Source organism: Python bivittatus, unplaced genomic scaffold, assembly GCF_059951505.1.
Source record: "Python bivittatus isolate LINGU-HERP-01145 unplaced genomic scaffold, Pbiv_v1 ctg000530_np1212, whole genome shotgun sequence".
Lineage (NCBI taxonomy): Eukaryota > Metazoa > Chordata > Lepidosauria > Squamata > Pythonidae > Python > Python bivittatus.
Window position 1 is genome coordinate 4,818,403 of NW_028277085.1, and position 22,115 is coordinate 4,840,517.

Here is a 22,115-nt window from a genome sequence, read left to right on the forward strand (position 1 = left end):
TCAGCCCCAGGAAAGCAGGCAATTGCCAGGGAAAAAAACCTTGCCGAGGAAGCTGCAGGAACTCATCCAGGCGGCTGCCAGGTGTCGAACACTGACTCCAAGGCACAAAAGAATAAGAAGTAAATCAAATGACAAAGACCAGGCGTCTTGGGCATCTTCCCAAGGGGTTCTCCTTCCTAGGCTGATGACCACCTCCTTTCTGAAGCTAACCCCCAAGCTTTGAGGCGTCCAGGATGCGCGTTTCTGGTTTGCAAGAGAGCCTCTCAGCCACTGCTCCATCCAGGAGCCCGCCTGACCTGTGGATGTTCCCATCTTGGGGGTCCGGAAGGAAAGAAGGGGGGGAGTGGCGTAAGTGGGGTGCAGGGTAATAGTTGCATTTAAGCCAGCGAGGATTTTGAGGGGGAGTAAATCCCTTGCGGGTAGCATCGTGCGTTGCATGAGCCCAGCCTGTGTTAAGTTTGTGACTCAGTGCGTCTTGTAAAGCCAGAAAAGTGGATGGTGGGCAAACAGCCACGGAGATCCAGTCTGTCAGGGGATGCATTAAAATGGTGTCTTCAAGTTAATCCATCCTTAGGAGAGATGTCTGCTGAAATCTCTTTGCATCACTCCTGTTCATGTTTTGAAGACCGTCAAGGACACCTTCGGATCCTCTGCTGAAGGCCTCTGCCATGCCAAGTCATTGGCTCCAACCCTTTCCGCTCCTTTCTCAAAGGTCAGAGATCAAATGCTTTCCCCCTAAACATGAGGGCTAAGCAGGACACAGACTCAGAGATCCTTCAGGCAACGGCTCTTTATTCTGCCACCGAGTTTCAGCAAAGAAAAGTCTTTCCCATTGCACTCTGTGGGATACTTTTTAGCTAAGGACTGAAGCCAGCCTCGTACAAGGACAGTGGAGTCTCAGAGGGCGACTCAGGCCACAGGGCTTGGTTCACGTGGGCCAAGCCATCATTTACCTGGGGCTTACCGAATGAACTTAAGTAAGCCATAAGCCAAGATTTGGAAACTCCAGAGACTGCAAGGAACTGCAAGAGCCAAGTAAATCGCTTTATGGAGTAGGGTGATGACCCAGCCTCTATTTGGCCTGCTTCACAGGGTTGTTGTGAAAATAAAATGGCCCAAGAAACAATACTGGTGATAGAAATAGAAGATGATAACACAAGGAAATAAGAGAAAAGCAAGTGCTCCGATGCTTAATGGCATTCAAAAAAAGCACACAACTAAAAAAAACAAACCAAATTCAGAAGTTTCTACTAAGTCTTCATATTTTTATTCTGTATTTAAGCACAAAAGTTTGACATATACATTTTTTACATGAAAAAAAAAGATGGAAAATACATCCGAGAGGGGAAGATATTTTTTTAAAAAAATCTCATTTCTGCCATCATTACATATATTCAGAGAATAATAATAAAAATAAAAAAGAGACAGAAACCAAGAGATACCTCCCTAGGATGTACTGGGCTACATCCAACCTCACAACAGGTTTGGAAACATCTGGGGGGGGAAACCTACGTACTTTTGGGGAGGGGAGAAACACACCAAGTTCATCTAAATGAGTAAAAAGCAAGGAAAAAAATGGTCAGCAAGACTGCAACTGCATCTTAAGTCCTCTGAATATTCCCCCTTCATCAGACCTATCCAAAGTTATTTGCAAGCCTCTGATATACATCTTAGTTCCCTTAAATTATGTGGAGGAAAAGTAACAAAGAGTGACAGATTTAGTGTTTTTGAGAGCTACACTTCCAATCCTCTAGTTCTCCCCGAGACGGTATAACTCTTGGGGAATCAATCAAAACCCCAAACGTATCAGATGGGGCAGCTGAAGTTTTGCTTTGACGCTGATTTGTTTGCAGAGCCTAAAACGGGCCTTTGAGGAGTGACCGAACGCTTGTGAAGCCTGTCGCGCATCGCTTGGGTTGGATAACATGAGGATAACATATTGTACGCGGCTCCCTGTTGTCCAATCCTCCCCCAAACAAGCGTTTGCTAAAAAGGTCGTACTTCTCTCCAAACGGTATTTTGAATCCAGAGGTGCTGGCAACCGGGAAACCTATTTCTGTTCCTTCGCTGCAGTGAACTGAAATCAAACTTAAGACCTCCACCCACTCGAGAGGTGCAGAGGGGCTCTGCCCGTGGCATGGAAGAAGCAGAAGCACTGCCGGATTCGCAATCGGTTGGCTACCGAAAATCCTGCCAAGCGAATGGACGTTGCTGAATCGCGCCCAACTCACTGCGGTTTCAAGTCTGGTAGAAAGCAGGTGAGATGTTTCCATAGGCCTGTTTTTCAGAAAGAGGGGCTTTTGCTTACATGCTCTTTTTGAAGAACCGTTTGGTTTAGCAGTGGCATGGGGGGTGGGGGTGGGGGGAGAGAGCTTTTCGAAACAGAAATGACAGCATTAGTAGAATCAGCACAGGATCACTGAAAAGCCTTAAAAAAGGTGATTTAGAAACAATTGCCCCCTTCATCTCAACGTTTACTCAGTCGTTTGATCTGAAACCCCATCACCTCTACTCAAGATCCTAAGACAGCGCTCCAACCAGGTTGCTAACTTCTCAGGGGCCAATATAGCTGGTGAAATTATCCTCCCTGGCGCTCTAAAACTTCAGTCACAAATAGGAAACCTGCTTTTTTGGAGGCTGTAGGGGGGAAAATGAGCAAGGAGTGTATTTCTCAAATCGTGTCCTTCGCGTCTCGCAGAAAACACACACTAGGAAAAAAAAGGAGCAGGCCTTACGCCCATCCTATGCTGGCAGGTAAAGGTCTTCAACTAATTAAAAATCAGCAAGGGCAGCAGCTTGGATTATGAAGGGAGAGAAGGAAGGTAACTTCATAAATGCTTCCAGTGGGACAGTCAAGAGTGCAAAATCGCCTTCCCCAAACACCAGCAATGGAAGGAATGGAAAGTGCATGAAATATACACATATAAGTCAAAGGGACATATTTTGGAAGGGAGGGAGGGAGGGAGGAAGGAGGAAGAAAAGAACACACCAAAGGTTAGAGACCCCGATCTTTGCACTTTCCAACAAGACGCGGATGGAGACAGGGCAAAGTTTGAGAGAAAACTCCCACAAGCCTCTTGGGAGTTAAGGCTTGCACCCGTGGGAAAGAAATGCCTGAACATTCACGATCAGGTACCGATTAGAACAAGCATGGAGGGGAAGCGACACCCGAGCCCACACCGGGAAATTTCAGTTTCCCCGGAAAGTGTTTTGAGCGGCCGCAGAGGCTGCCCCGCTAGCAGCAGTCTGAAAGTTCCTGTTGGTGAGGATTCCTTGGGAGAACTCTTCCTGTGCTCTCTGGAAGCTGGCGCCCGTCCGGCGATAGAGCGAGTGCACCTTTGGGAGTGGAGAAAGCAGGATGAGAACAGAACTTCGCCAAACGCCCCACCAACAAGTACAGAGCTGGCCCTGCTCATCCAGTTCCAGTGGAGAAGCCCCCGGCCCCCCCAAGCAGGGTGATGGTGGTGGCACTCTGGCCATTTATGCAAATATTATAAATTAGCCATTGCAAATTGGATGGTCTGTCGATAATCCACAAGCTGCTTTTTGGCAAGTGCTTCACGTTGTACTTGCAATACAGTACAGTGTGAACGTTAGAATAATCCTAAAACATTCAAGGGTAACAAACAAGTGAACGATGATACGGTCCTCTTTGGGCCATGTAAGCTCAAAACTAAAACAATGATCATTGAGAAGTTCACCTGCTCCTGAGCATCCTGTGTATAAGAATCTAGCATTTCAAGGAGTAGGCTAGCCAACAATCAGCCTTCTATACGTAGGATTGTTTTCTTGGAGAAACATTTGAACAGACTTTCTCCCTTCCTGTATTCTGTGTTGGAAGATGTCCAGGAGAACTTGGTTTAAAAGGGGAAAATGTATACAGTGGTACCTCGGGTTACGAATTTAATTCGTTTCGTGACTCTGGTCGCACCCCGAAGCAAATTTTCCCATAAGGTTCAATGTAATTACCGTTAATCCATTCCAGCGTCCACGGACGACATGTCAAGGGCGGAAAAACGGCCGCGGACCACGTGGCACGGGAGGAAAAATGGCCGCGGACCACGTGTCAGGGTGGAAAATGGCCGCGGATCACGTGTCACGGCGGAAAATGGCTGTGGATCTGGTTCGTATCCCGAGGCGGAGTTTGCACATCAAGGTAAATTTTTGCGGCTGGAGCTGGTCGTATCCCGAAAAGTTTGTTAGCAGAGGCGTTCATAACCCGAGGTACCACTGTATACAGTATTTCTATTCCCCATCCCCCCACCCCCAATCAGGGAGCTGAGGACAGTCTGACCTAACGTAAGTGATGAAAAAAGAGTTGGGAATTATTGTAATGCATTGTCAGAGGGGTAGGCAACCAGTCCCCTTTCAGATATTTGGGACCATGGTATCCATCAGCCCCATTCAGCCTGGAAAAGACAAGGAGTGGGTGACCTCCAGTTGCTGAAAGGTTAAATCTGCCTCCCCGCCCCCCGTGTAAAGAAGAGGGAGGAAAGCTACATGAATGAATACATGTATGGAAATGACTGTAGAACCCTGGACCATGGTAGAGTTTTTACCCTTCTGCACCCAACTCACTCGCTTTAGCAAGAAGATGGAGAGAATAGCACAGGATGTGAAGAACACGGCCACCATCATCATGATAATCTTCACTGCCAAGTTCTGAGTCCCGGAGATTGCTAAAATCCAGCCACTGGAAGAAAAGCAGAGGGGAAAAAATACTGGGTGAGCAAGAGGAGAGCAGGAATCCAGACTGCACTGGGAACAGGGAATCAGCACCGCGGATACAGGAGACCACCTGATTCCCTTATTGGTTCGTAAGAAGCCACTTGAAAGAAAAGAAGAAAATTCTGTGCCCGAGCATCTGCTCTAGAGAGGCCTGTTTGGTCTACGTGTCTCATGTTATCATAGGTAGTAGCCAGGAATAACCAATTCCGAGCATTTAATTCAAGACTGCCCACAATTTGATAACTGTGGAAGGGTCTTTCTGCTTTTAAGTCCAGAGTGCTTTGCTAGTTGAAACAGAAATTAATTTTCATACCCTGCCTTGGCCACACACGTGGTTTGGGGTTTTTAAAAGACAGAATTTTAAAACAGTACTCTAAAACAAAGCTCCTTGGTGGGAGAGGTATGCAGAACCCACCAGCTTCCTCAAGGAACAGCGTCTCAAATTCATTTCTGAACAGAAAAGGTTCTGAAAGGGAATCCCATTCTTCTTTCTTCAACTCTTTCTTTTCTGAGCCATATATCTGAACTTAGCAAGGTTCTGAAATACTGGGCAATAAAAGGGTGAATGAGAAAAGAACATCGTCTTATACCAAGCCAGACCCACTGAGCACAACCAACTTGGTTCACAGACGCAGTTTTGTTTCCCAGCCGTTCTGGCATATAAATTGCGGCTGCACGAAGTCCTACGCACCGCTGGTAGATTTTGCACATACAACTGACACACGCAAGATCCAGAAACGCAAGACGAGCTTTCAGTTCTGTGCAAAACTGCATACTTCACCTACAGCTCCAAAGATGCCCTAAGAACCATTTCGTAGGGAGCCCTTTGTCTCCTCCTAATATAAACCAGGTGATGCCGATCAAAGGACTTAGACACCCAGTGAATTTGCAAAGCCCGCTTCACATGAGATCTTGACAACTTCTGGCCTCTCTACGGTTGTGTCCCTCCCCTGTTGCCTTGTTCCAGTCAAACGATTTCAGGACACGCAAACACCCCCAACAGACTTGATTCAGTTGGTTTCTTGAGGAGGGTTACAGAGGAGGGTTACAGAGATGAATGTTGAGGACCGTTAAGCCCGGAATGCCTCAAGATAGCAAGAACTGAAAATTCAGCCAGTGATGGAGAGAAGGCTGGTCAAAGCCACGGCAATCGAGAGAGAGATGGGCCGTTCAGGCACAGAAAGCATGCAAGGGGCAAGCACAGCACGGGCGGGATGCATGAGAACAGGTTAGAGGAGATACAGGCCTTTTGGGCGAAGGACTGAGAGCAGGAAGCATGGAGTTAGAGGTGCTTCAGCTGGGATCTGTGAAAGCCGCAGACCAGGAGAAAAAAGAGAGAGGCTTTAGAAGTGGGTCAGTAGGGAACCCCCAAGGCAACACTATTTTTGCCTGTGGGCAAAGGAGCCTGCTCTGTCCATCACAGCTTTTGGGTAGCAGCTAGGCTTACCTGTTCCCCCAATTAACCAAGCCAATAGCCTGGATGATGTAGACAGCTATTTGGCAAAAAAATATGAAGAAGAACACAAAGAAACTGAAGGAGCTGTCAGACCTGTGAAGAGACAGGGAGAGAGTCAAGCCGGGAGGCTGTCTTAGCAGCGAACCATTGACAACAGCAGGCGGCTTCTTAGCCAGAAGCCAAATTCTGGGCCAAACTTTATGGATTTGGCACGAGCACACCGTGGATCCAAGGATTCTTTTCCAGAACAAATAACTCTTAACAGTGAGCCCAACACTTTTACGTGACTATGCCTTTGAGGCAGGGCTGGTTAGCTTTAAGGGGAGCACTAGAACCACAGCAGGCCAAAGAACAAAGAATAACCCCTTTCGTCCCCAGAAGGTGTCCTGCCCCATTCTAAATGGCCCCATTCTTTTATATTTGTATAAAAGAAATTTCTTTATAAAAGAAATAATTGTATTTCTTCGTTTTTTTTGTGAGCCGCCCAGAGTCACCCGTGGGGGAGATGGGCGGCATACAAGCCGAATAAATAAATAAATAAATAAATAAATAATTATTTATTCAGTTTTTAATATCCTGCTTTTCCTTGAGGAGCTCAAGGTGGTGTTCAGAGCAATCTCTCCTCCCAACCATAATCCTGTAAGATTGGTTGGGCTGAAGGGGACTCACTGGCTCAAAGTCAGCCAAGTGAGTTTCTGTGGTTCAGTGTCTCCCGGGTCCCATCCAACACACGGACTACTAACCCACACCGTACTTAATGACACGGCTGTCTCCCAAGCCCTATGGCCAACATCATGCCATCACTGGGTTTCTTAGTGGAAAAAACAAGGGGCAAGTGGACCCTGTCAAATGATTCCCCAACGTCTACATCCAAGGATTAGGATGCTAAGCATGGAACAGTCACCTAGACAAGCAGATGTTCCCAGAGGCAGACTCCTAAAGTTGCCCAACAGCGAGCCATATTTGGCGAGCGTACTTAAGGCCCAAGCTATGAATTTCACTGCGAGGCCTTTTGCAACCCACAAGTTCTTAACCCAACTCTTTTTAATAGGGCTTTGGTTTATTTAATTTATTCATTAAATTTATATGCTGCCCGACTCCCCCAGAGGGTGACTGCTGCTGAGCAGGGACTACCCTCGGCCAAAGGAAGCGATAACCAATGTAACAAGCAGGTGGCCATGAAAGAGCTCTCTTCCTTCCCAGCTTTTTATCTGCGCAGTTTGTATCTCAGTGAGTTTTCTCAGAAACGTGCTTGCTATACAGACAGCGATGTGGGATCTCTCCATCCAGAACAAGGGAACTCCCACGACATCACCCTGTGCTTATGGCCCCTTTCAACAATAGATACCGCCCTGCCCCTCCGAGAGGAACGTGGTACTTGCCTGAAAGCCTTGTAAACTGGCCGATACCAACACAGGAAAGCACAGGGGGTGAACAAAACAAACCATAAGATAGACAGGCCGAACCCTGTTCCTGCGCTCTCGGGTGACACGATGAACAGCGCCAGGCAGGCAAGTAGGTTTAACAGCAGGGTGACTGAGTGAACTGGCCAGGATAGAAAAGAAAATGCAATCAGCAAAAAGGCTTTGGTGAAGATCTGAAATGCCTGTGAAGCTCTTTGAGGCCTGTGGGAAAGATAAGTATGCGTACTGTTGTATCAAGATTTCAAATTCTAGAGTGGTAACACGGTCTGCATCGTGTGGATGTTATGCAAAAGACTGTTTTATCTGAAAACACAGTCTTGGCCAAGATCCTACAATCATACCTCCACTTGATGAACTAAGCTGTCCAAAAGTTTTTTGCCTACAGGTAGTCCTCGACTTACGGCCACAATTGAGACTGGAACTTCTGCTGCTAAGCAATGTGGTTGTTCAGTGAGCCGCGCCTGATTTTATGGCCTGTCTGCCATAGTCATTAAGAGAATCACAGTGGTCGTTAAGCGAATCCAGCTTCCCCCATTGACTTTGCTTGTCAAAAGGCCCCTGAAAAGGTCACAAATGGTGATCACATGACCCGGAAATACATGCCAGTTGCCAAGCGCCCAAATTTTGATCACATGACCACTGCAATGGTCCTAAGTGCAAGGAATGGTCGTAAGTAATTTTTATTGCTGCCATAACTTCGACTGATCATTAAACGATCAGTCATAAGTTGAGGACTACCTGTATGTGGGACCTTTTCCTCATTGCTGCAAAAATGCCAGAAAATCTGTAATGAATTTGAGCTTCTTGTCACATCGGAGCCCAAAACTAAGGCTAATTTTGGAACAAGCTGGGGTTTAAAACTTTCAGATTGCGGTAAAAGAACTGGCTTGTTCCAGATCTCACAATTTAGAATTTTCTGACTTGCATATAATGGGAAATGGGTTACTGGATGGCAAATGGGAATATCTGATAGTGTTAAGAAGGGAAGAGGACTGTACGTATAGGAACAAGATTCATTTGTGTATCATCTTATATTTCATTACATTTAAGCTAAGTTATGATTGTTCCATCTAAGTTGCTGAAAAGGATAATTCTACCACTAGCGGCCTCTGGTTTGGGACAGATGATTGTTTATAAACACTGCAAGTAAGAGGAAGCCTAGGATGTCATCTTTTTTCTTAAAAAGGAGCACCAAAGAAGTGTATGCCATTTAGGGTCCGCTATTACGCAATGCACCCCAATCTCAGATGGAGCATGCAGAGCGAGCTGTGAGTTTCCCACCGTTCTTTCACATCCACATAAGTAGCCACAAATGCTGCCATGTCTCCAATGTACAGTTACAACACTGATAAGTCACTATCTATGATTAATCTAACTGCAGCCTTGCGCATGACTCATTTTGATAGCCGCTGGGGGAAAAGAAACCCAATGCAAAAGACAGAGCACCCCGGCAGATATCAAAAGGAAATACCAATACTCTGCAGTTCCCAGTTAGCAGCTCCCAAGCCTGCTATGATTTCTTTGCAATTCCACCGTCAGCAACCAGCCAATCCAAGCGAGGATGCCAAGAAGACGCCAAACTATTTTTATGGAATGCCAGGGCAAGGAATCTCTTCTCTGAACCCCAAAAATGCCCAGTTTAGAACTTCCTAAAGTGTCATACACTCTCACTGGCTCTGTGGCTCAATTAAACCAATTAAAAGTGGAAATCTTTTGCGCTACTCATAATCCAGAGTACAATGAGAGAAAATCCTTCTCCTGTGCCTGGTGCAAAGCCTTCAGGAGAGGCAACCCTGAGTTCAAGGAGAGGTTAATTCACGAACCAAATAAATTTTTATGGACCTCTGGACAATACAGAAGTGCTTCCCCCTCCAGCTTTTTAAACCTTTGTTAAATCTGTGGCATAATAATATAATAGCTGTGCTTTTCATGTTAACTTATGCCCCCTCCTCCCTCGTGCGAGAAGAGATCACTTATGGAAACAGGCATTACCAACCGTGCACTGGGCACTTTCAAATGGGCGTTTGTACCTATCTTTTTAATTTTAAAAAAGGGGCAATTGTTTCATTATCTTGGAGAACGCTTCCAAGCCTCCCTTCGCCACTTTTACTCACACATCCACAGGTAATACAGCATTTTGCAAATCTGCTGATAGTCGGCTGGGATGTCCGCAGAGAAATCTTGATAGAAGCAAGGTTTGATGGGGCAATTCTTTGGAAGTGGGGGCCAATTGTTCTGTTTGGCTGGGGGGAGAAAAGAGAACACATTTTCTGGAAGGGCTTCCACCACCACACCTGGATTGGGATGCCTGCCCTGAGGAGAGGGTTTTTATTTATTTGTTTATTGTATTTATACAGATGCCCATCTCACACAAAGCAAAGCAGTTGGAGTAGATGTCCTCCTCCACATTTATTATTTTATTGGGGCGGGGGGAAGGCCTGCATTACTCACGGTTGAAGCCTGCCGCGCTGTTCTGCAGCTCGCGCTCCTTCCTGTCCAACTCTGCAGCTTTCCTTTCTAACTCCTCTTGCTGCTGCAGAAGCCCAGCCTGTGCTGCTGAGGCAACAGACTGAAGGCAAGGAGAAGCAATAAAAATGTATTAGAAAAGGGGAGGGAAGGCTCAAAGTAAAGCTTGGGGGCAGGCAGGGGTGCTAGCCCAGGAGACTGTATGTATAATCGTTTTGGAGTGGAGGCTGTGTTGCTTTCTACCTCTTAAAACAGTGTTTTCCAAACTTGGCAACTTTAAGAGGGGTGGACTTCAATTCCCAGAATGCCCCAGCCAGCATGCTCCTTGCAGAGCATTCTGGGAGTTGAAGTCCACCCCTCTTAAAGCTGCCATGTTTGAAAAACGCTGCCTTAAACGCATCTAGGCATTCGGCAGATCTAGCACTTTCCACTCTGACCCAGCAAACAGCTAAACAGTGGCACAATTAAATACTCATGTTTTAGCATTTTGGAAGAATTTGGATATCTGTTTCTAGGTTTCTCCAAGGAGCCCATGGGAGCTAAAAAAAATCTTTCAACACACACACACACACCCCACAGGCCCTCAAAATATATTGCCTTCCAGTGTTTTGTGACAAGCTTTCATGACTTCCTACAAAATTGCAGACCCACGTGCAAATGAAATAAAGAATTTCAGAGGTGCAGATCCAAGACCTTATTCAAATCTCTCCCTCTCTGTGAGCAAACACTGCCATTTCTCCTGCAACACATTCCTCTGAATCTCTAGGTCCTTGTCTCAAATATAATTCCAGCTAGCATTAAGCATCAGGAAAGGACTAATATTTCAGAAGAAAAAGGGGTTTTATGGACAGGAGGAGTAACATTGAAACATAAGGTAGGTTCCTCCCTCCCTCGCTTTGGGAGAAGCAATTACATTTCTAGAGGGAGGGGTGCAACGTTCTTCGGGTGGGATTCCTACCCTTCCCGTTTTACCTGGTGGTGACTCTGAGAGCTGCTGTCTTCTAGCAACTTCTGCCTCTCTGAACCTTCTGAACTTGCTGAGATGAATTTAGGAGTCAGGTACTTGCTGGCCTGTCTAAGCAGCAGCTGTAACACACAACTAGGCTTGTTCTAAGCTTATGGGACGGGACTGGTCTGCTAGCTTCTGGAACTGAGTAACTTGCACTCGAAACAGGTTAGGGAAGTAGGACAAGGGCAGGGGAAGAGAAGAACGTGCGTGGGAAAACAGACCACTAGCAATATTTAATGCATCTCTTCCTTCATCAAAATGCAACAACTAAAAGAAAATTAAATATCCCTCAGATTTTATTTTCTTTGGGGAGGAGATTCAGGCAGTCACTGTCATCCATGGATAAACTGATCCTCGTGAAGTTTTTGCAAACCTTTTCTTTGTGTCGTTAGTTTAAGCTGGGAATCAGGAATCTGTGGTTCTTGGCACACTGGATGCCAAACCCCATCAGCCCCAGCAAACAAATAAGAAGGTGTCTGGCAGGCAGGATACCTAAGACTGAAATGCTGAAGAGGAAGAAAAAGCCAAGGCAGTGAAGAAACTACACTGTGGGAAGCCCAAAGTCAAGGGAGCAAGAAGCTGAAATACAGAAGTGTGAAGGACGTACTGTGAAACAGGTAAGAGAGAGAAGCAAGGAATGAACCAAGGGGAACCAAGGAAGTTCAGGCAAAGCCCCTTAAATGGCCAGTATACTTCTAAAAGAAGAGAGGGATCTAGCAGGAAAACTCCAGGTCAGTAGAGTGAAATGAAGGTGACAGTGGCAGAAGGTTGGTTTAATCCACCCAGTTCACATGTTACATTAGCCTTCTTCCACTTGGCCCCTCCTCCAGATGTGCTGAGATCGCAGCTCCCAGAAACCCCTGCTAGCTATGAACCCTGGGAGTTGGAGTCCCAACCTAACCGGACGAGGGGAATGGCAAGGAGTGTTCCAGGTTGCTGAAGGCTGTGTTACATGTCCAGAACACAAACTTGTTTTTCCCTCTGACCTCCTCCTCATGAGCAGAGCCAAAAAAAATCCACAGAAAAGTATATTAAGATCCCATTTCTGGAGGTCTACCACCCTGATCAGCATTACATGGGCCTATTATGGTAGCAGGGATGGAATCCTGCAGAGACAGTATCCAATAACATAAGGAGTAAAGTGGGGGGCACACCTGTGGGGTGGGCTCCACAGAAGGCTGCAGCACAGCAGGTTGAGAGGCACCAGCAGGCTGTGTTGCTGGAACGGTCTGAGCTGCATTCGCCTAAAGAAGGAGGGAAATATCAGAAAGTGAGAGACAGAAAATCTCAAACCAACTCCCAGTTGCAGAGCATCAAGAATATTACTCCCAAGCTCCCACACAGGGACTCAGCCATGATAGCTCATTCAAGGCTGAATCTAACCCTGAACTTACCAGCCGAGAGTTCTCCGAGAATGGGTTGAATTCATTCAGATTACCTTGGTTAGCATTGGTCAGCTGGGTGACTGAAGGATCCTGGAAGAGAAGCAGAGAGGAGGAGGAGGAGGAATAGTGATACATTTCCTGGAACATGCCACTGGTGTATGTTTAATTTTAGATGAGGTTCTTGGACCCATTCAGTTTACGCCTAGAGGAAATAACGGGAAAAACAGAGGAAGGGAAGAATGTGGCGAAATGCCATCATATTTACTTCAAGATGGGTCAGAACAGAACAGCTTGTCCCAAGCTGCTGCTCTTTGGATCTACTGAATGGCCCACGTTCCCTTTTGACTCTGCCGGCTCAGCTTAAATGTAAGCTGCAATTCAATGCAACCTTAAGGCACCAGCTCTGGGGAGATCAAAGAAAGAAGATAAGCTGTGGGCTCAGTGGAAAAGGGATTGGAAAGAGAAGGCTAGGTTGGCACCACTTGAATACTGAAAAGACAAGAGCATTTTAAGGCAGCAGGAAACCTTCAGCCAACCTTCTGAGGGAGGGACAGCAGACATACATGGGATGCAACAAGAAAGATGAGGTTGGGAAAGGAAGGCATAGCTTTAAAAGTAAAGACAAGGAAATAATGGGAAGGGACTGCTGGTCTACCAGAACATTCAGGTCTAATACTGCACAGACAGAGCCATTTGGCAGCTCTTTATCCCATCATCCACAGCTCAGTTTGCCTATCACAGTAAGCTTTGCTTTGTTTGACCATCCTTTGATTTACTAAGGCATATTAGCTTGGGTCTTAGCATTAATCAGCAAACTATAGTTAACCATTCAAAATGGAGGTTCCCACCCATCCTGTAAAGACAGGTGGGCCATCTGCATCTGACAAGACCCTGTTTTGTGGCGACAGAAACCCTCTAACCATGACTGCTGAGAACCAATGGCATTCCCAGGTGGATAACTATAAACCCTAAAACAGGCACATCAGTTACAAAATGAAGAACATTCACAGAACTCCCCCAAATCCAAGTCCCACCAAATGTGGACATACCTACTTTGCCACCCTCACTCCCCCAAAGTAAAGGGGGCCCTTGGCCACCAATGCATTGCTCCTTCTGTGCAAAGCACAGCAAAAGAACCTCTATTACAGCTTAGCCCCATAGATGAACTCTGCAAGCTCCCATTTAATGAATAACTTCAGGCAAACAGTCCAGGTCCTGATACTCCCACACTAAGCATGTTGTCATACAGCTTTGTGAATCACTCTGGGGAGGGAAACAGGTGCAAGCAGCAGGTAAGGAAGCCTGGAACCCATCGCAATGTTGTTACTATGGAGGTGGCCTGCTGAATTCAGGGTGACTTGCCTGGAAACGAGCACGAATGCTTATCCTGCTGCTTTGCAAAATTCAGAAGCCGCTGCTGAGGAGCCCGAAAAGAAACCGATGGAACTCGACCAAATTCTTGGCACTAAGACTTCTCTGCCACCCAACCCAGAGCGTTAAATCGGATGTAGTTCTTCCAGCAAAGTCCTTCCATGCAGGAGGCTGTAGCATGGCAGGGATTCTTTGCGGCCAGGCCATGCTACAAAATGAAGCCTTCTTGCAAAACACTTGCTTTGGATGCGAGCTGCTGAGGCAACGTTGCCCCAAACGCGGCAAAGCATATTTACTACTGGTCTAGTTGAACGTTGCCTACATGGACGGGAAGTGCTTCTCTAGGACTTTGGCAACTCTAGCTGGAGAAGCCAAGATTTGAACGTAGGAACGTCTGTGGGCAAAACGTGCCATCTGTTTGAGAGATCCAATCGCTCCTTTGTGACTTCTTGTGCTTCGAAACCTCACTTCTTCCCTAAGCATTGTGGCTACATTTTGCCTAACGTGACTGCTTTGGAGATGTTATTTTGAGTGAACAGCTTAGTTTTTAATTACTGTATATAAAGTAAGGAAATGAAAACACGCCTGTAATCTATTCAAACACTTCAAAATCCCACTGATAGACAACTAGGATTTTACTCGTTTGCTAAGAAAGCAAATAACTGGATTTTGTGCCAGATATAAAAGACTCTCCAATTTGCAGAACGTAACAGAGCAGCCAGTCTTATTGACAAAGAGAATACTGGTTTTTCTGTACATGCCGGAAAAACGTGTAAAGCAGGAATCATTACATTTTAGTAAGGAATTTCATTAAATGATAGAAGAACATTAAATGTTCATTAATTCTTATATATAATATTTCCCCAAACACATTATAATTTTTCTATTGTTATATGTCCTAGAGATCATAATTAGAGCTTACGGCAGGGGTAAATTTTGATTTTAAAATTTGCAGTTCATCTTTTTCTGATTGATTAATATTCATTTTGATATTATTTAGCATTGGTTGGTACAAGGTGGTTCACCCACTAATCCCAAAGCACAGCTCCTGTGTGTTGCAACCTACAGCTTTCCTGAAGTACTTATTTGGGTTAATTTTTGTAGAGAGGCAAGTTGCTTGATGCATGGGATGGAAATAAAAGAGAACAGCATGTACTGAAGAACATCTACTAAAGAAACAAGCCACAGGGAAGATCCGTATCATTCAACCCTCTAGCTAAGTCCTGGATTGAAACTTCACAGAAATGTTTCCCTTCAAGCATTTTCTCTCCTTCTCCCTCACTTGAAGAACAGCAACTTCTTTTGTGGGACCAAAGATAAGGGGGGGGGACCCACAGAGAAACTAAAACACCCACCCCATTCAAAGACTTTATATAAGTGCCCTAAGGATCAAGATAGCCTCGGGGTAGGGTGGCCCCTGTTTTTCTTGGGTGAATTGTGTTTGCTTTTCCTGGTTTCTATTGTTCTTTAGAATGTAAGCTGCCCAGAGTCATTTGGCTTCTGAAATTAAACAAATAAATGAATAAAATAAGGAAGCCCATAGACCCTTTTCTTAATCTTTCAACTAAAGTTCCCAATAGTCCCAGACTCTTCATATTTTCATTGAGATCATGGTTTAGGGTTTTCTCTACAAGGATGCAAAGGTCTGTAGAGAGCACAGAGCAGTGTTTTTGCCAAATCTGAAAAACACTGATATAGAAGATGACCTTGACAGAGAGAGGAGAGAGCAAAACTTTTTTGGGGGGGGGGTCTGGCTACAACATGGGGTTGACATGGTCTGATTCACTGGAAAGCAATACCAAGGTCTGGCTCAAAATACCTGTCTCCATAGCTGATTTCCCCAGCTATGGCCTCTACTTGTAGGGCTAAAAGTCAACTGAGTCAAATGGATCATTGAAAGTACTCCAAAACAGTGACTTTAAAATGATTATATTTTAAAGTTTGATTATATTTGATTTCCTTGACCAAGGAGATACCAGTTCCTTTGGAGAAAGTAAAAAAAAAAAGTTAATGTTAAGGCCTTTAAAAAAAATTAAAAAGGGAGAGAGGGGAAGAGAACCTAATAATATTAATACTGAAACATGGATTTCACTGAATATAGACTTAAATCTAACTGACGGGACAGGTTTTTTTTAAAAAACCAATTAGACACCAGAACCCTAGATTCTGTTTTAAGTACCAATAAAGCTTATCATCATAGGAGAAGCAGCGTTCTGAAAAAAACATCATGGGGCAGGCTGAACAACTTGAAAGGCTGCTATGTGATCGGCAGCTTTACTGAAATCACAGAATCCTCCCTTCGGTGAAAGGAGAGGAGGAGGGCTGCAAATTGCATCAGCTATTTTGTCACACCAAGTTTGCCTAAGTGTGAAAGCTTGACTTCCGGAACAGGTTGGAATAGGAGCCTCTATCCCATGGGGGAGGTGGTGTGGCGCCAACACCAGGATGCCTCCAGACAATTTTCTTAGTGGGCAGACTACCCGCTCCAGAGGATGTTTTGAAATCCTTTTTTTTTTAATTAAAAAAAAAACAAACTTTAAAAGGAAGCTGTGTTGCAAAACAATCTCCTAGCATTGTTTTAATTTGTAAATGTGTCTTCAGGCTTCACAAGAGGAACTGTGAATTCACCTTCAGGTTAAGGGAGGTTTTGTGACTGCCAGGACATATCCTGCCAGCTTTTGTTTTTCATTTAAGCAAGTCTTCCAGAACAACTATGGTGTAAAGGCCTCTACCACGCCCTCTCTAATGGTTACCTACCTGCGTGGTGTGCCACAGAGACTTTCCCTACAATGCTTGGGAATCATTCCGTTATGTATTACAAAGCCTATGCAGAACACCATAGGAAGCATTAGCCGCTGCCCCACACTCACACACCCAGTTCAACAAGATTAGGAGCTCAGAATCCAGCTGCCCACTCCCTTAGCAAACAAAGAGACGTTTCAAGGATGGACCAAAAAAATCTTTTTATTAAGATTCAAGCTGCATTCTAGAAATGGAGAAACTCCCCGGGGGATTTACTCCCCACCAAGCAGCTCTAAGACAACAAGGACTAGCAACTTCATGACTTCAAAAGTTAGGGAGTAAAGGACACGCGGTAGCAAAGGAATGCAGCAACCTGTCAATCAACACAGGGTGCGAAGCCAGCTAAATTCAGGACACTTTGTTTTGAGACTAGACGTGCTCCACCAGGCACGGCTGCAATAGCTGGTTCAGCCCAATGCTGACTTCCTGAGGATACGGATATGTTCTGCTCAATCAGCTGTTTGGCGTTGCCAGGAAAAGAGCAACCACAGGCCAGGAAGGGCTATCAGTCACCCGCAATTCTGTGAATGGAGGACATGTCTTTGGCCCAGATACAATATGCCTTTAGGAGCACAGAAATGTGTTGGATACAATCACACGGAGGCCAGAACTTGGTTTGAGTGGCTTCCTTCAGGGTTCCAGTGTTTCACCCTAATGCCTGTCATTTTGTAATGATGTGGTAAAAATCCATGTAATCGTATGACAGGCTGTTCACGCAAAGCTCAAACTACTTTTACAAGGCTGACTTCATGTGGCAAACAGGCCTTTGAAAAAGAAACTGTGAATTTTAAGAAAGCAACTGCCCCACCATCCATGCCCACCCATTCAAAGGGTCAAGCTTCTTCTACCCACTACTGGCTCAACACACCATTCCTCTGAATCTTACCAAAGAAAGGCTAGAGCCCTTCAAGATTCCCCCCCCCCCTTCTGGGAAAAAATACCAGAGTTCAGTGAAGCTTAATTCTAAGTAAACATCCACAGGATCAGAGTGCAGATCATCTTGCTTGCAATCTGTATATTGAAATTTATGAATGCTGTAATTTAAGATTAAAAACATAATTCTGTTACTTTCTAAGGGTTAGAACTGAAGCTGGTTAACTGAAAGCCTATTAAGGCTCATTTGTACTCAGTAGAAGGGACTGACTTTCCAGTGGAAATGGAACAGCACAATCCTATTTGTGATTACTAAGAAGACAGTATTCACTGTACTTGATGGGACTCACTCCCTTGTACACATGTTTAGGAGCTATGCTCATGTCATAACAGAAAGCTCACTATATAATTTCATATTGGATACTGTTTTTCTTCTGCCCCCTTTTCATAAAACCGAGTGTCACGAGTTATGAACCAGTAGGGCTGATGGTGTAAGAGCAACTGGACCAAGCAGCAGTTGAAAACCTACAGGCTAATCTCAGAAGTAAAGCAATATGGAAATATTACTCTATTAAATGCAATTCAGGCAGATCTACAGTTTTCAAATAATGTAAACTTTATAATGGTAATATTAGTGCTGAAGTCCATCTCATTAGATTAAAGGTTTTCCAGTGTTGTAAATTCACGTTTGTCATTTTTCTAAAAACACGCCTAAAAGATCCTAAGCATTGTATCAAAAGATACAAAAATATCTTCCTACAAGCTCACAGTCTAGAATAAAATGTATTTCACAAGTGGAAATGCTACATTACACAAAATATCTGAAGCGATAACACAGTACATTCTTAAAAATTTCTTCTAAAACCTATTGTCAGAGCTCTCAGAGAAAAAATTGCAACATGGCTGTAGTGCCTTTGTTAACAACTCCCATGTCATGAGGAAGAAAAGCTAGTGAATTAAGAAAAGCATTACAAACAAATTCCAGAGTACAAAAACTGTGACTCTTTGAAAGTGATATTAAAACAAAAAAAATCTTTCCCTCCCCCAAACAATAAAACAGAAGTTCTTTCTCCCAGCTACTAAGTTCTAAGGCTGGACTAACTTTCCCAGACAACGCTAAGCAGAAGTGGGAAGATGCAGCAACCATTCTAATGTGTGTGTAAAGGAATTTATTGCTGACCTTGGAGAAGGTATGAAAGAGCAATTAAGGAGGACTTGGAGAAGTTACACAGTCCAGAAATTGAAGGAAATATGGGAAAGAATAATCCTGCCTGGATTTACTATGAGACAGAGAGCAACTTGGATAAGCTTTCAAGATTCTGCAATTATACAATATCCTACAACAATAAAGTAGCATTCCTAGAATCCCTGCTCTGTTTCTTGAGCTGGCCTACCTCAAAGGGCTGCCAGCATGCACAGAAACAATCATGCTATCACACCTAGGAGATCATCATAAATTTTAAATTTTCATCCCACTTCCTTCAGAGTGCCAAAATGGGAGTAATTTTATTTTACCCTCATCCTAAATCCATAAAGTAAGCCAATATAGGAAAAAAGATACTGAGAAACTGGTCTTGGATAGGAAATTTCTACTCTTCCTCGTTCTAAATAAACGTATTATCAAGAGTAAACTTTTAAAAAATAATATCTGGAATAAGGTCTGTTCCATCGTTAGCTACTTGGAACAACAAACATCAAAGCACCAGATGTTAATGCTATCCAGCAGAATTATGAGGAAAGCAATGGGAAATGCATTTTAAAGCTGTAAAATCAAATGAAAAACAAATGAAATCAATTCTATACCAGACTATGAATAATAACATTCTTACAGCAGAGTTTGAATTATTACTCGTATTTAACAAACACATATTTCATACTTATTTAACATATTTAAAAGGTCATGAGCAGGGTACCAAAAAGTTGAAGAAAACCTGGAAAATAGGCCAGGAAGTATCTTAGCAAAGCAGAACAAAGAGCAGCAAAAGTTTGCAGAGGTTCTGCAGCACAGTCCCAAAAGCTAGCTAATATTTCAAGGAGAAAAATTGTGACAATTATGTAATTATGTAGCTCTGCGCATATATAACTTGCCGAATAGCCATTTCTCTGATCAGGGGGCCTCAAATTGCAGATCTAAGCCTCCTCCACAATCTTTTGTTTATTATTCACCTCCAAGAACTAGTATCCTTTTTGTGTTATATTATATACCCAACAGAGGAAACAGTATTTCTATACTGGTCAAATGAGCAACTTAAACACATCTGACCAACCTATTTAGCACAGCCATTTTTACATTTTATCTCTTCTCCCCCCCCCTCAATCTTTCTCCAAGAAGCTCAGGGCAGACAGTGCAATTAAGCTCTTCCTTTTCAAGCTCCTAGTTCAACACCCCCATCCTTCAGCTGGTTTAACCCAGTGCGCTACACCACTGTGTGCTAAAATAGAGATGGGTAGTTTGTGGCTCACAGTGTTGCAGGCTGTCATGTTAAAGTGCAAAATGGCTTATTTGCTCCAGCGCTGCATATTATGGGAATGAAAGCAACTATATTTTTATTCCTAGGGCCAGTGTTAAGCACACTACATTCACCCAACTAAAAGCTATAGCTCACAGCCAGAGAGCATAAAATGTCTAAATTAGCTAAAACCACAAAGAATGTTGGAGACAAACACATTTCTTACCTACATTGGGTTGAGTGCAGTGACCCACAATGCTCTTAAATGTTGCTTTGGCTGTAAGAGACTAACATGGCTACTTCTTTGGGTAAATCAGTTAAGGAAACAGTCACACTTTTCCTGGAAATTAGATTCACTAAATAATAGCCACATTTTATTTGGGGGGGGGGGGCAGCGTTTGCCTCTAGTTTGGCCGCTGTGAATGCCAGCACTGAGTTCCTGAACAGGCCAGGAAACCAAGGCTCAAATCCAGACATGATGGCTGGCCTTGGTTCTGCCACTGTTCCTAAGGCCACTTTTCCTCTGCAAGCGGTTGGGTTAAAAAAGGGAGCGAAATCTAAATGCGAAGCGGCAGCCGAGCCCCTGAAAAGGGCTACGGTGGGGTTCCAGGGCTGCCAACTGGCAACCCCCCCGGCCCAGGCCCATGAACCCCGCTGCAGCCCCTTCCCCCACCCTCGCCGACCCAGAATCCCCAGCCCAGGAGGGCTGGGAATGCTGGGAGTTGTAGTCCTCACCTACCTGGGGGGCACCAGGTGGGGAATGGCTGCCTTGCAGCCTCATTGGAGTCAAGGTAGCTCACTGCTCCCCCCACTGGGTATAGGTGTACGGGGGAGGCAAAGGCCCCCTCCCCGCACACAGGGTGGGGCCTACTCCCAGCCTCCCTCCCCCGCCCAAAGGGGACCTGGGGCTCGGCCTGGCTTACCTGGAAGGGATTGACGTCCACCGGATCCGCGAAGGGGTTCGCATCGAAGGCCGACATGGCCGCTTTTTCTTCCTCCCCGCCACCCGGGACGAAGGCCCGCCGCACCTGTTCCCAGCTCGGTCCGCTTCCTGCACCCTAGAAACCACACACTTCCGGGAGACTAGTTTCCGCCCCTTCGGGCTCCGCCGCGCCTGCGCAATGCTGCCTGGGGGGGCGAGGCACCGTTCCTTTGCACGTGACAACAATAAGCTCCTCCCCACCTTGTGACCTCATCGGCCGGGCGGAGGAGAAAGAGCGAGGCGAGACAGCGCATGCGTACAACGCCTTTCTTTTTTTGTCTCCGCCTTCCGGGGACTGGAAGAAGGTGGATTGGAGCAGTTGAGGCTGAGGCTGAAGAGGGGAAAAAAAAGAAGACTCTCTGAGCATGCGCACGGCGTACAGGTCTAGTCGTTACCGTATATATGGTGTAGTAGCGCAGAGGTTTATTTTTGTTTAAATCAGGAGTTTGGGTTGAGTTGCAGTGCTAACCACATTGTTCAAATTACTTGAAAAGCAGTTCTGTGTTATAAGAAGCATATACAAAGCGGCAGAAAAAAATTATGCTTGTACTACAAGAGATTTTATTTTCAATTTTCAAATGGTTTTTCACAGCCGTATGGCCAGATTTTATTTTCAATAACAATGCATTTTAATCCTGCATTTTAATGCCAGGCTAGTTTCTTTCATTGCTTTATTTATTTAAAACATATATGGTTCCACCTCTTCTTAAGTTTTGGAGGACAGGAAGGAATAATATTTTTTATTAATAAAGTTGCTGATCAACTTTCAGTCAAATAAATCACAAAATAACCAGATTTATGTTCTGCCTTTCAACCTGGTAAATGGCTTCTGAAAATATCTCAAAACCTTTCTTTTAACTCGAACTTAGAAGCATTCAACCAGAAAACACAGGAAGAACTAGTCTGCCGTCAGGGTAAATGAAAGAGGAGCCTAATTAGAAACCTAGAGCAGCTCTTTGTGGATAAAATGCCCGATCTCTAACCTGTGATTGCAGAATGTATTTATGTATGCTTGACTCGATCCAGATGTATTAAATTAACCCTGCGGGTGGGGAGTGGGGTCCCATGACATACCGAATCATAAACTAACCCCAGGGCCCCCGTTCATGCACAGCGCTGAAGCGCCACGGTGGCTATGGCCTTGGCTTGGGGCAGAAAAGGTTTCCATT

The 22,115-nt window shown here is 44.8% G+C and overlaps 1 protein-coding gene across 1 annotated transcript; it reads right to left on the reverse strand.

The window, feature by feature from the left end:
- Positions 1–2,949: 2,949 nt before the first annotated feature.
- On the reverse strand, positions 2,950–21,093 carry SCAMP2 (secretory carrier membrane protein 2). The gene is made up of 9 exons (XM_007435594.4): positions 20,888–21,093; positions 12,478–12,558; positions 12,238–12,327; positions 10,060–10,177; positions 9,723–9,851; positions 7,567–7,729; positions 6,176–6,277; positions 4,579–4,693; positions 2,950–3,336 (listed from the first exon to the last, which is right to left on the reverse strand). Exons 1-9 carry the CDS (start codon positions 20,942–20,944, stop codon positions 3,190–3,192), a joined length of 1,002 nt encoding a protein of 333 aa, XP_007435656.1. The 5' UTR covers positions 20,945–21,093; the 3' UTR covers positions 2,950–3,189.
- Between the last annotated feature and the right edge of the window lie 1,022 nt (positions 21,094–22,115).

Coding starts and splice junctions, on each gene's coding strand:
- SCAMP2 (XM_007435594.4), bottom strand. CDS start 20,944: ATGTCGGCCTTCGATGCGAACCCCTTCGCGGATCCGGTGGACGTCAAT. Junction 12,559..20,887: donor TGGACGTCAATCCCTTCCAG/GTAAGCCAGGCC, acceptor CTTCTCTTCCAG/GATCCTTCAGTCACCCAGCT. Junction 7,730..9,722: donor GCTGTATTACCTGTGGATGT/GTGAGTAAAAGT, acceptor TATCCTGGCCAG/TTCACTCAGTCACCCTGCTG.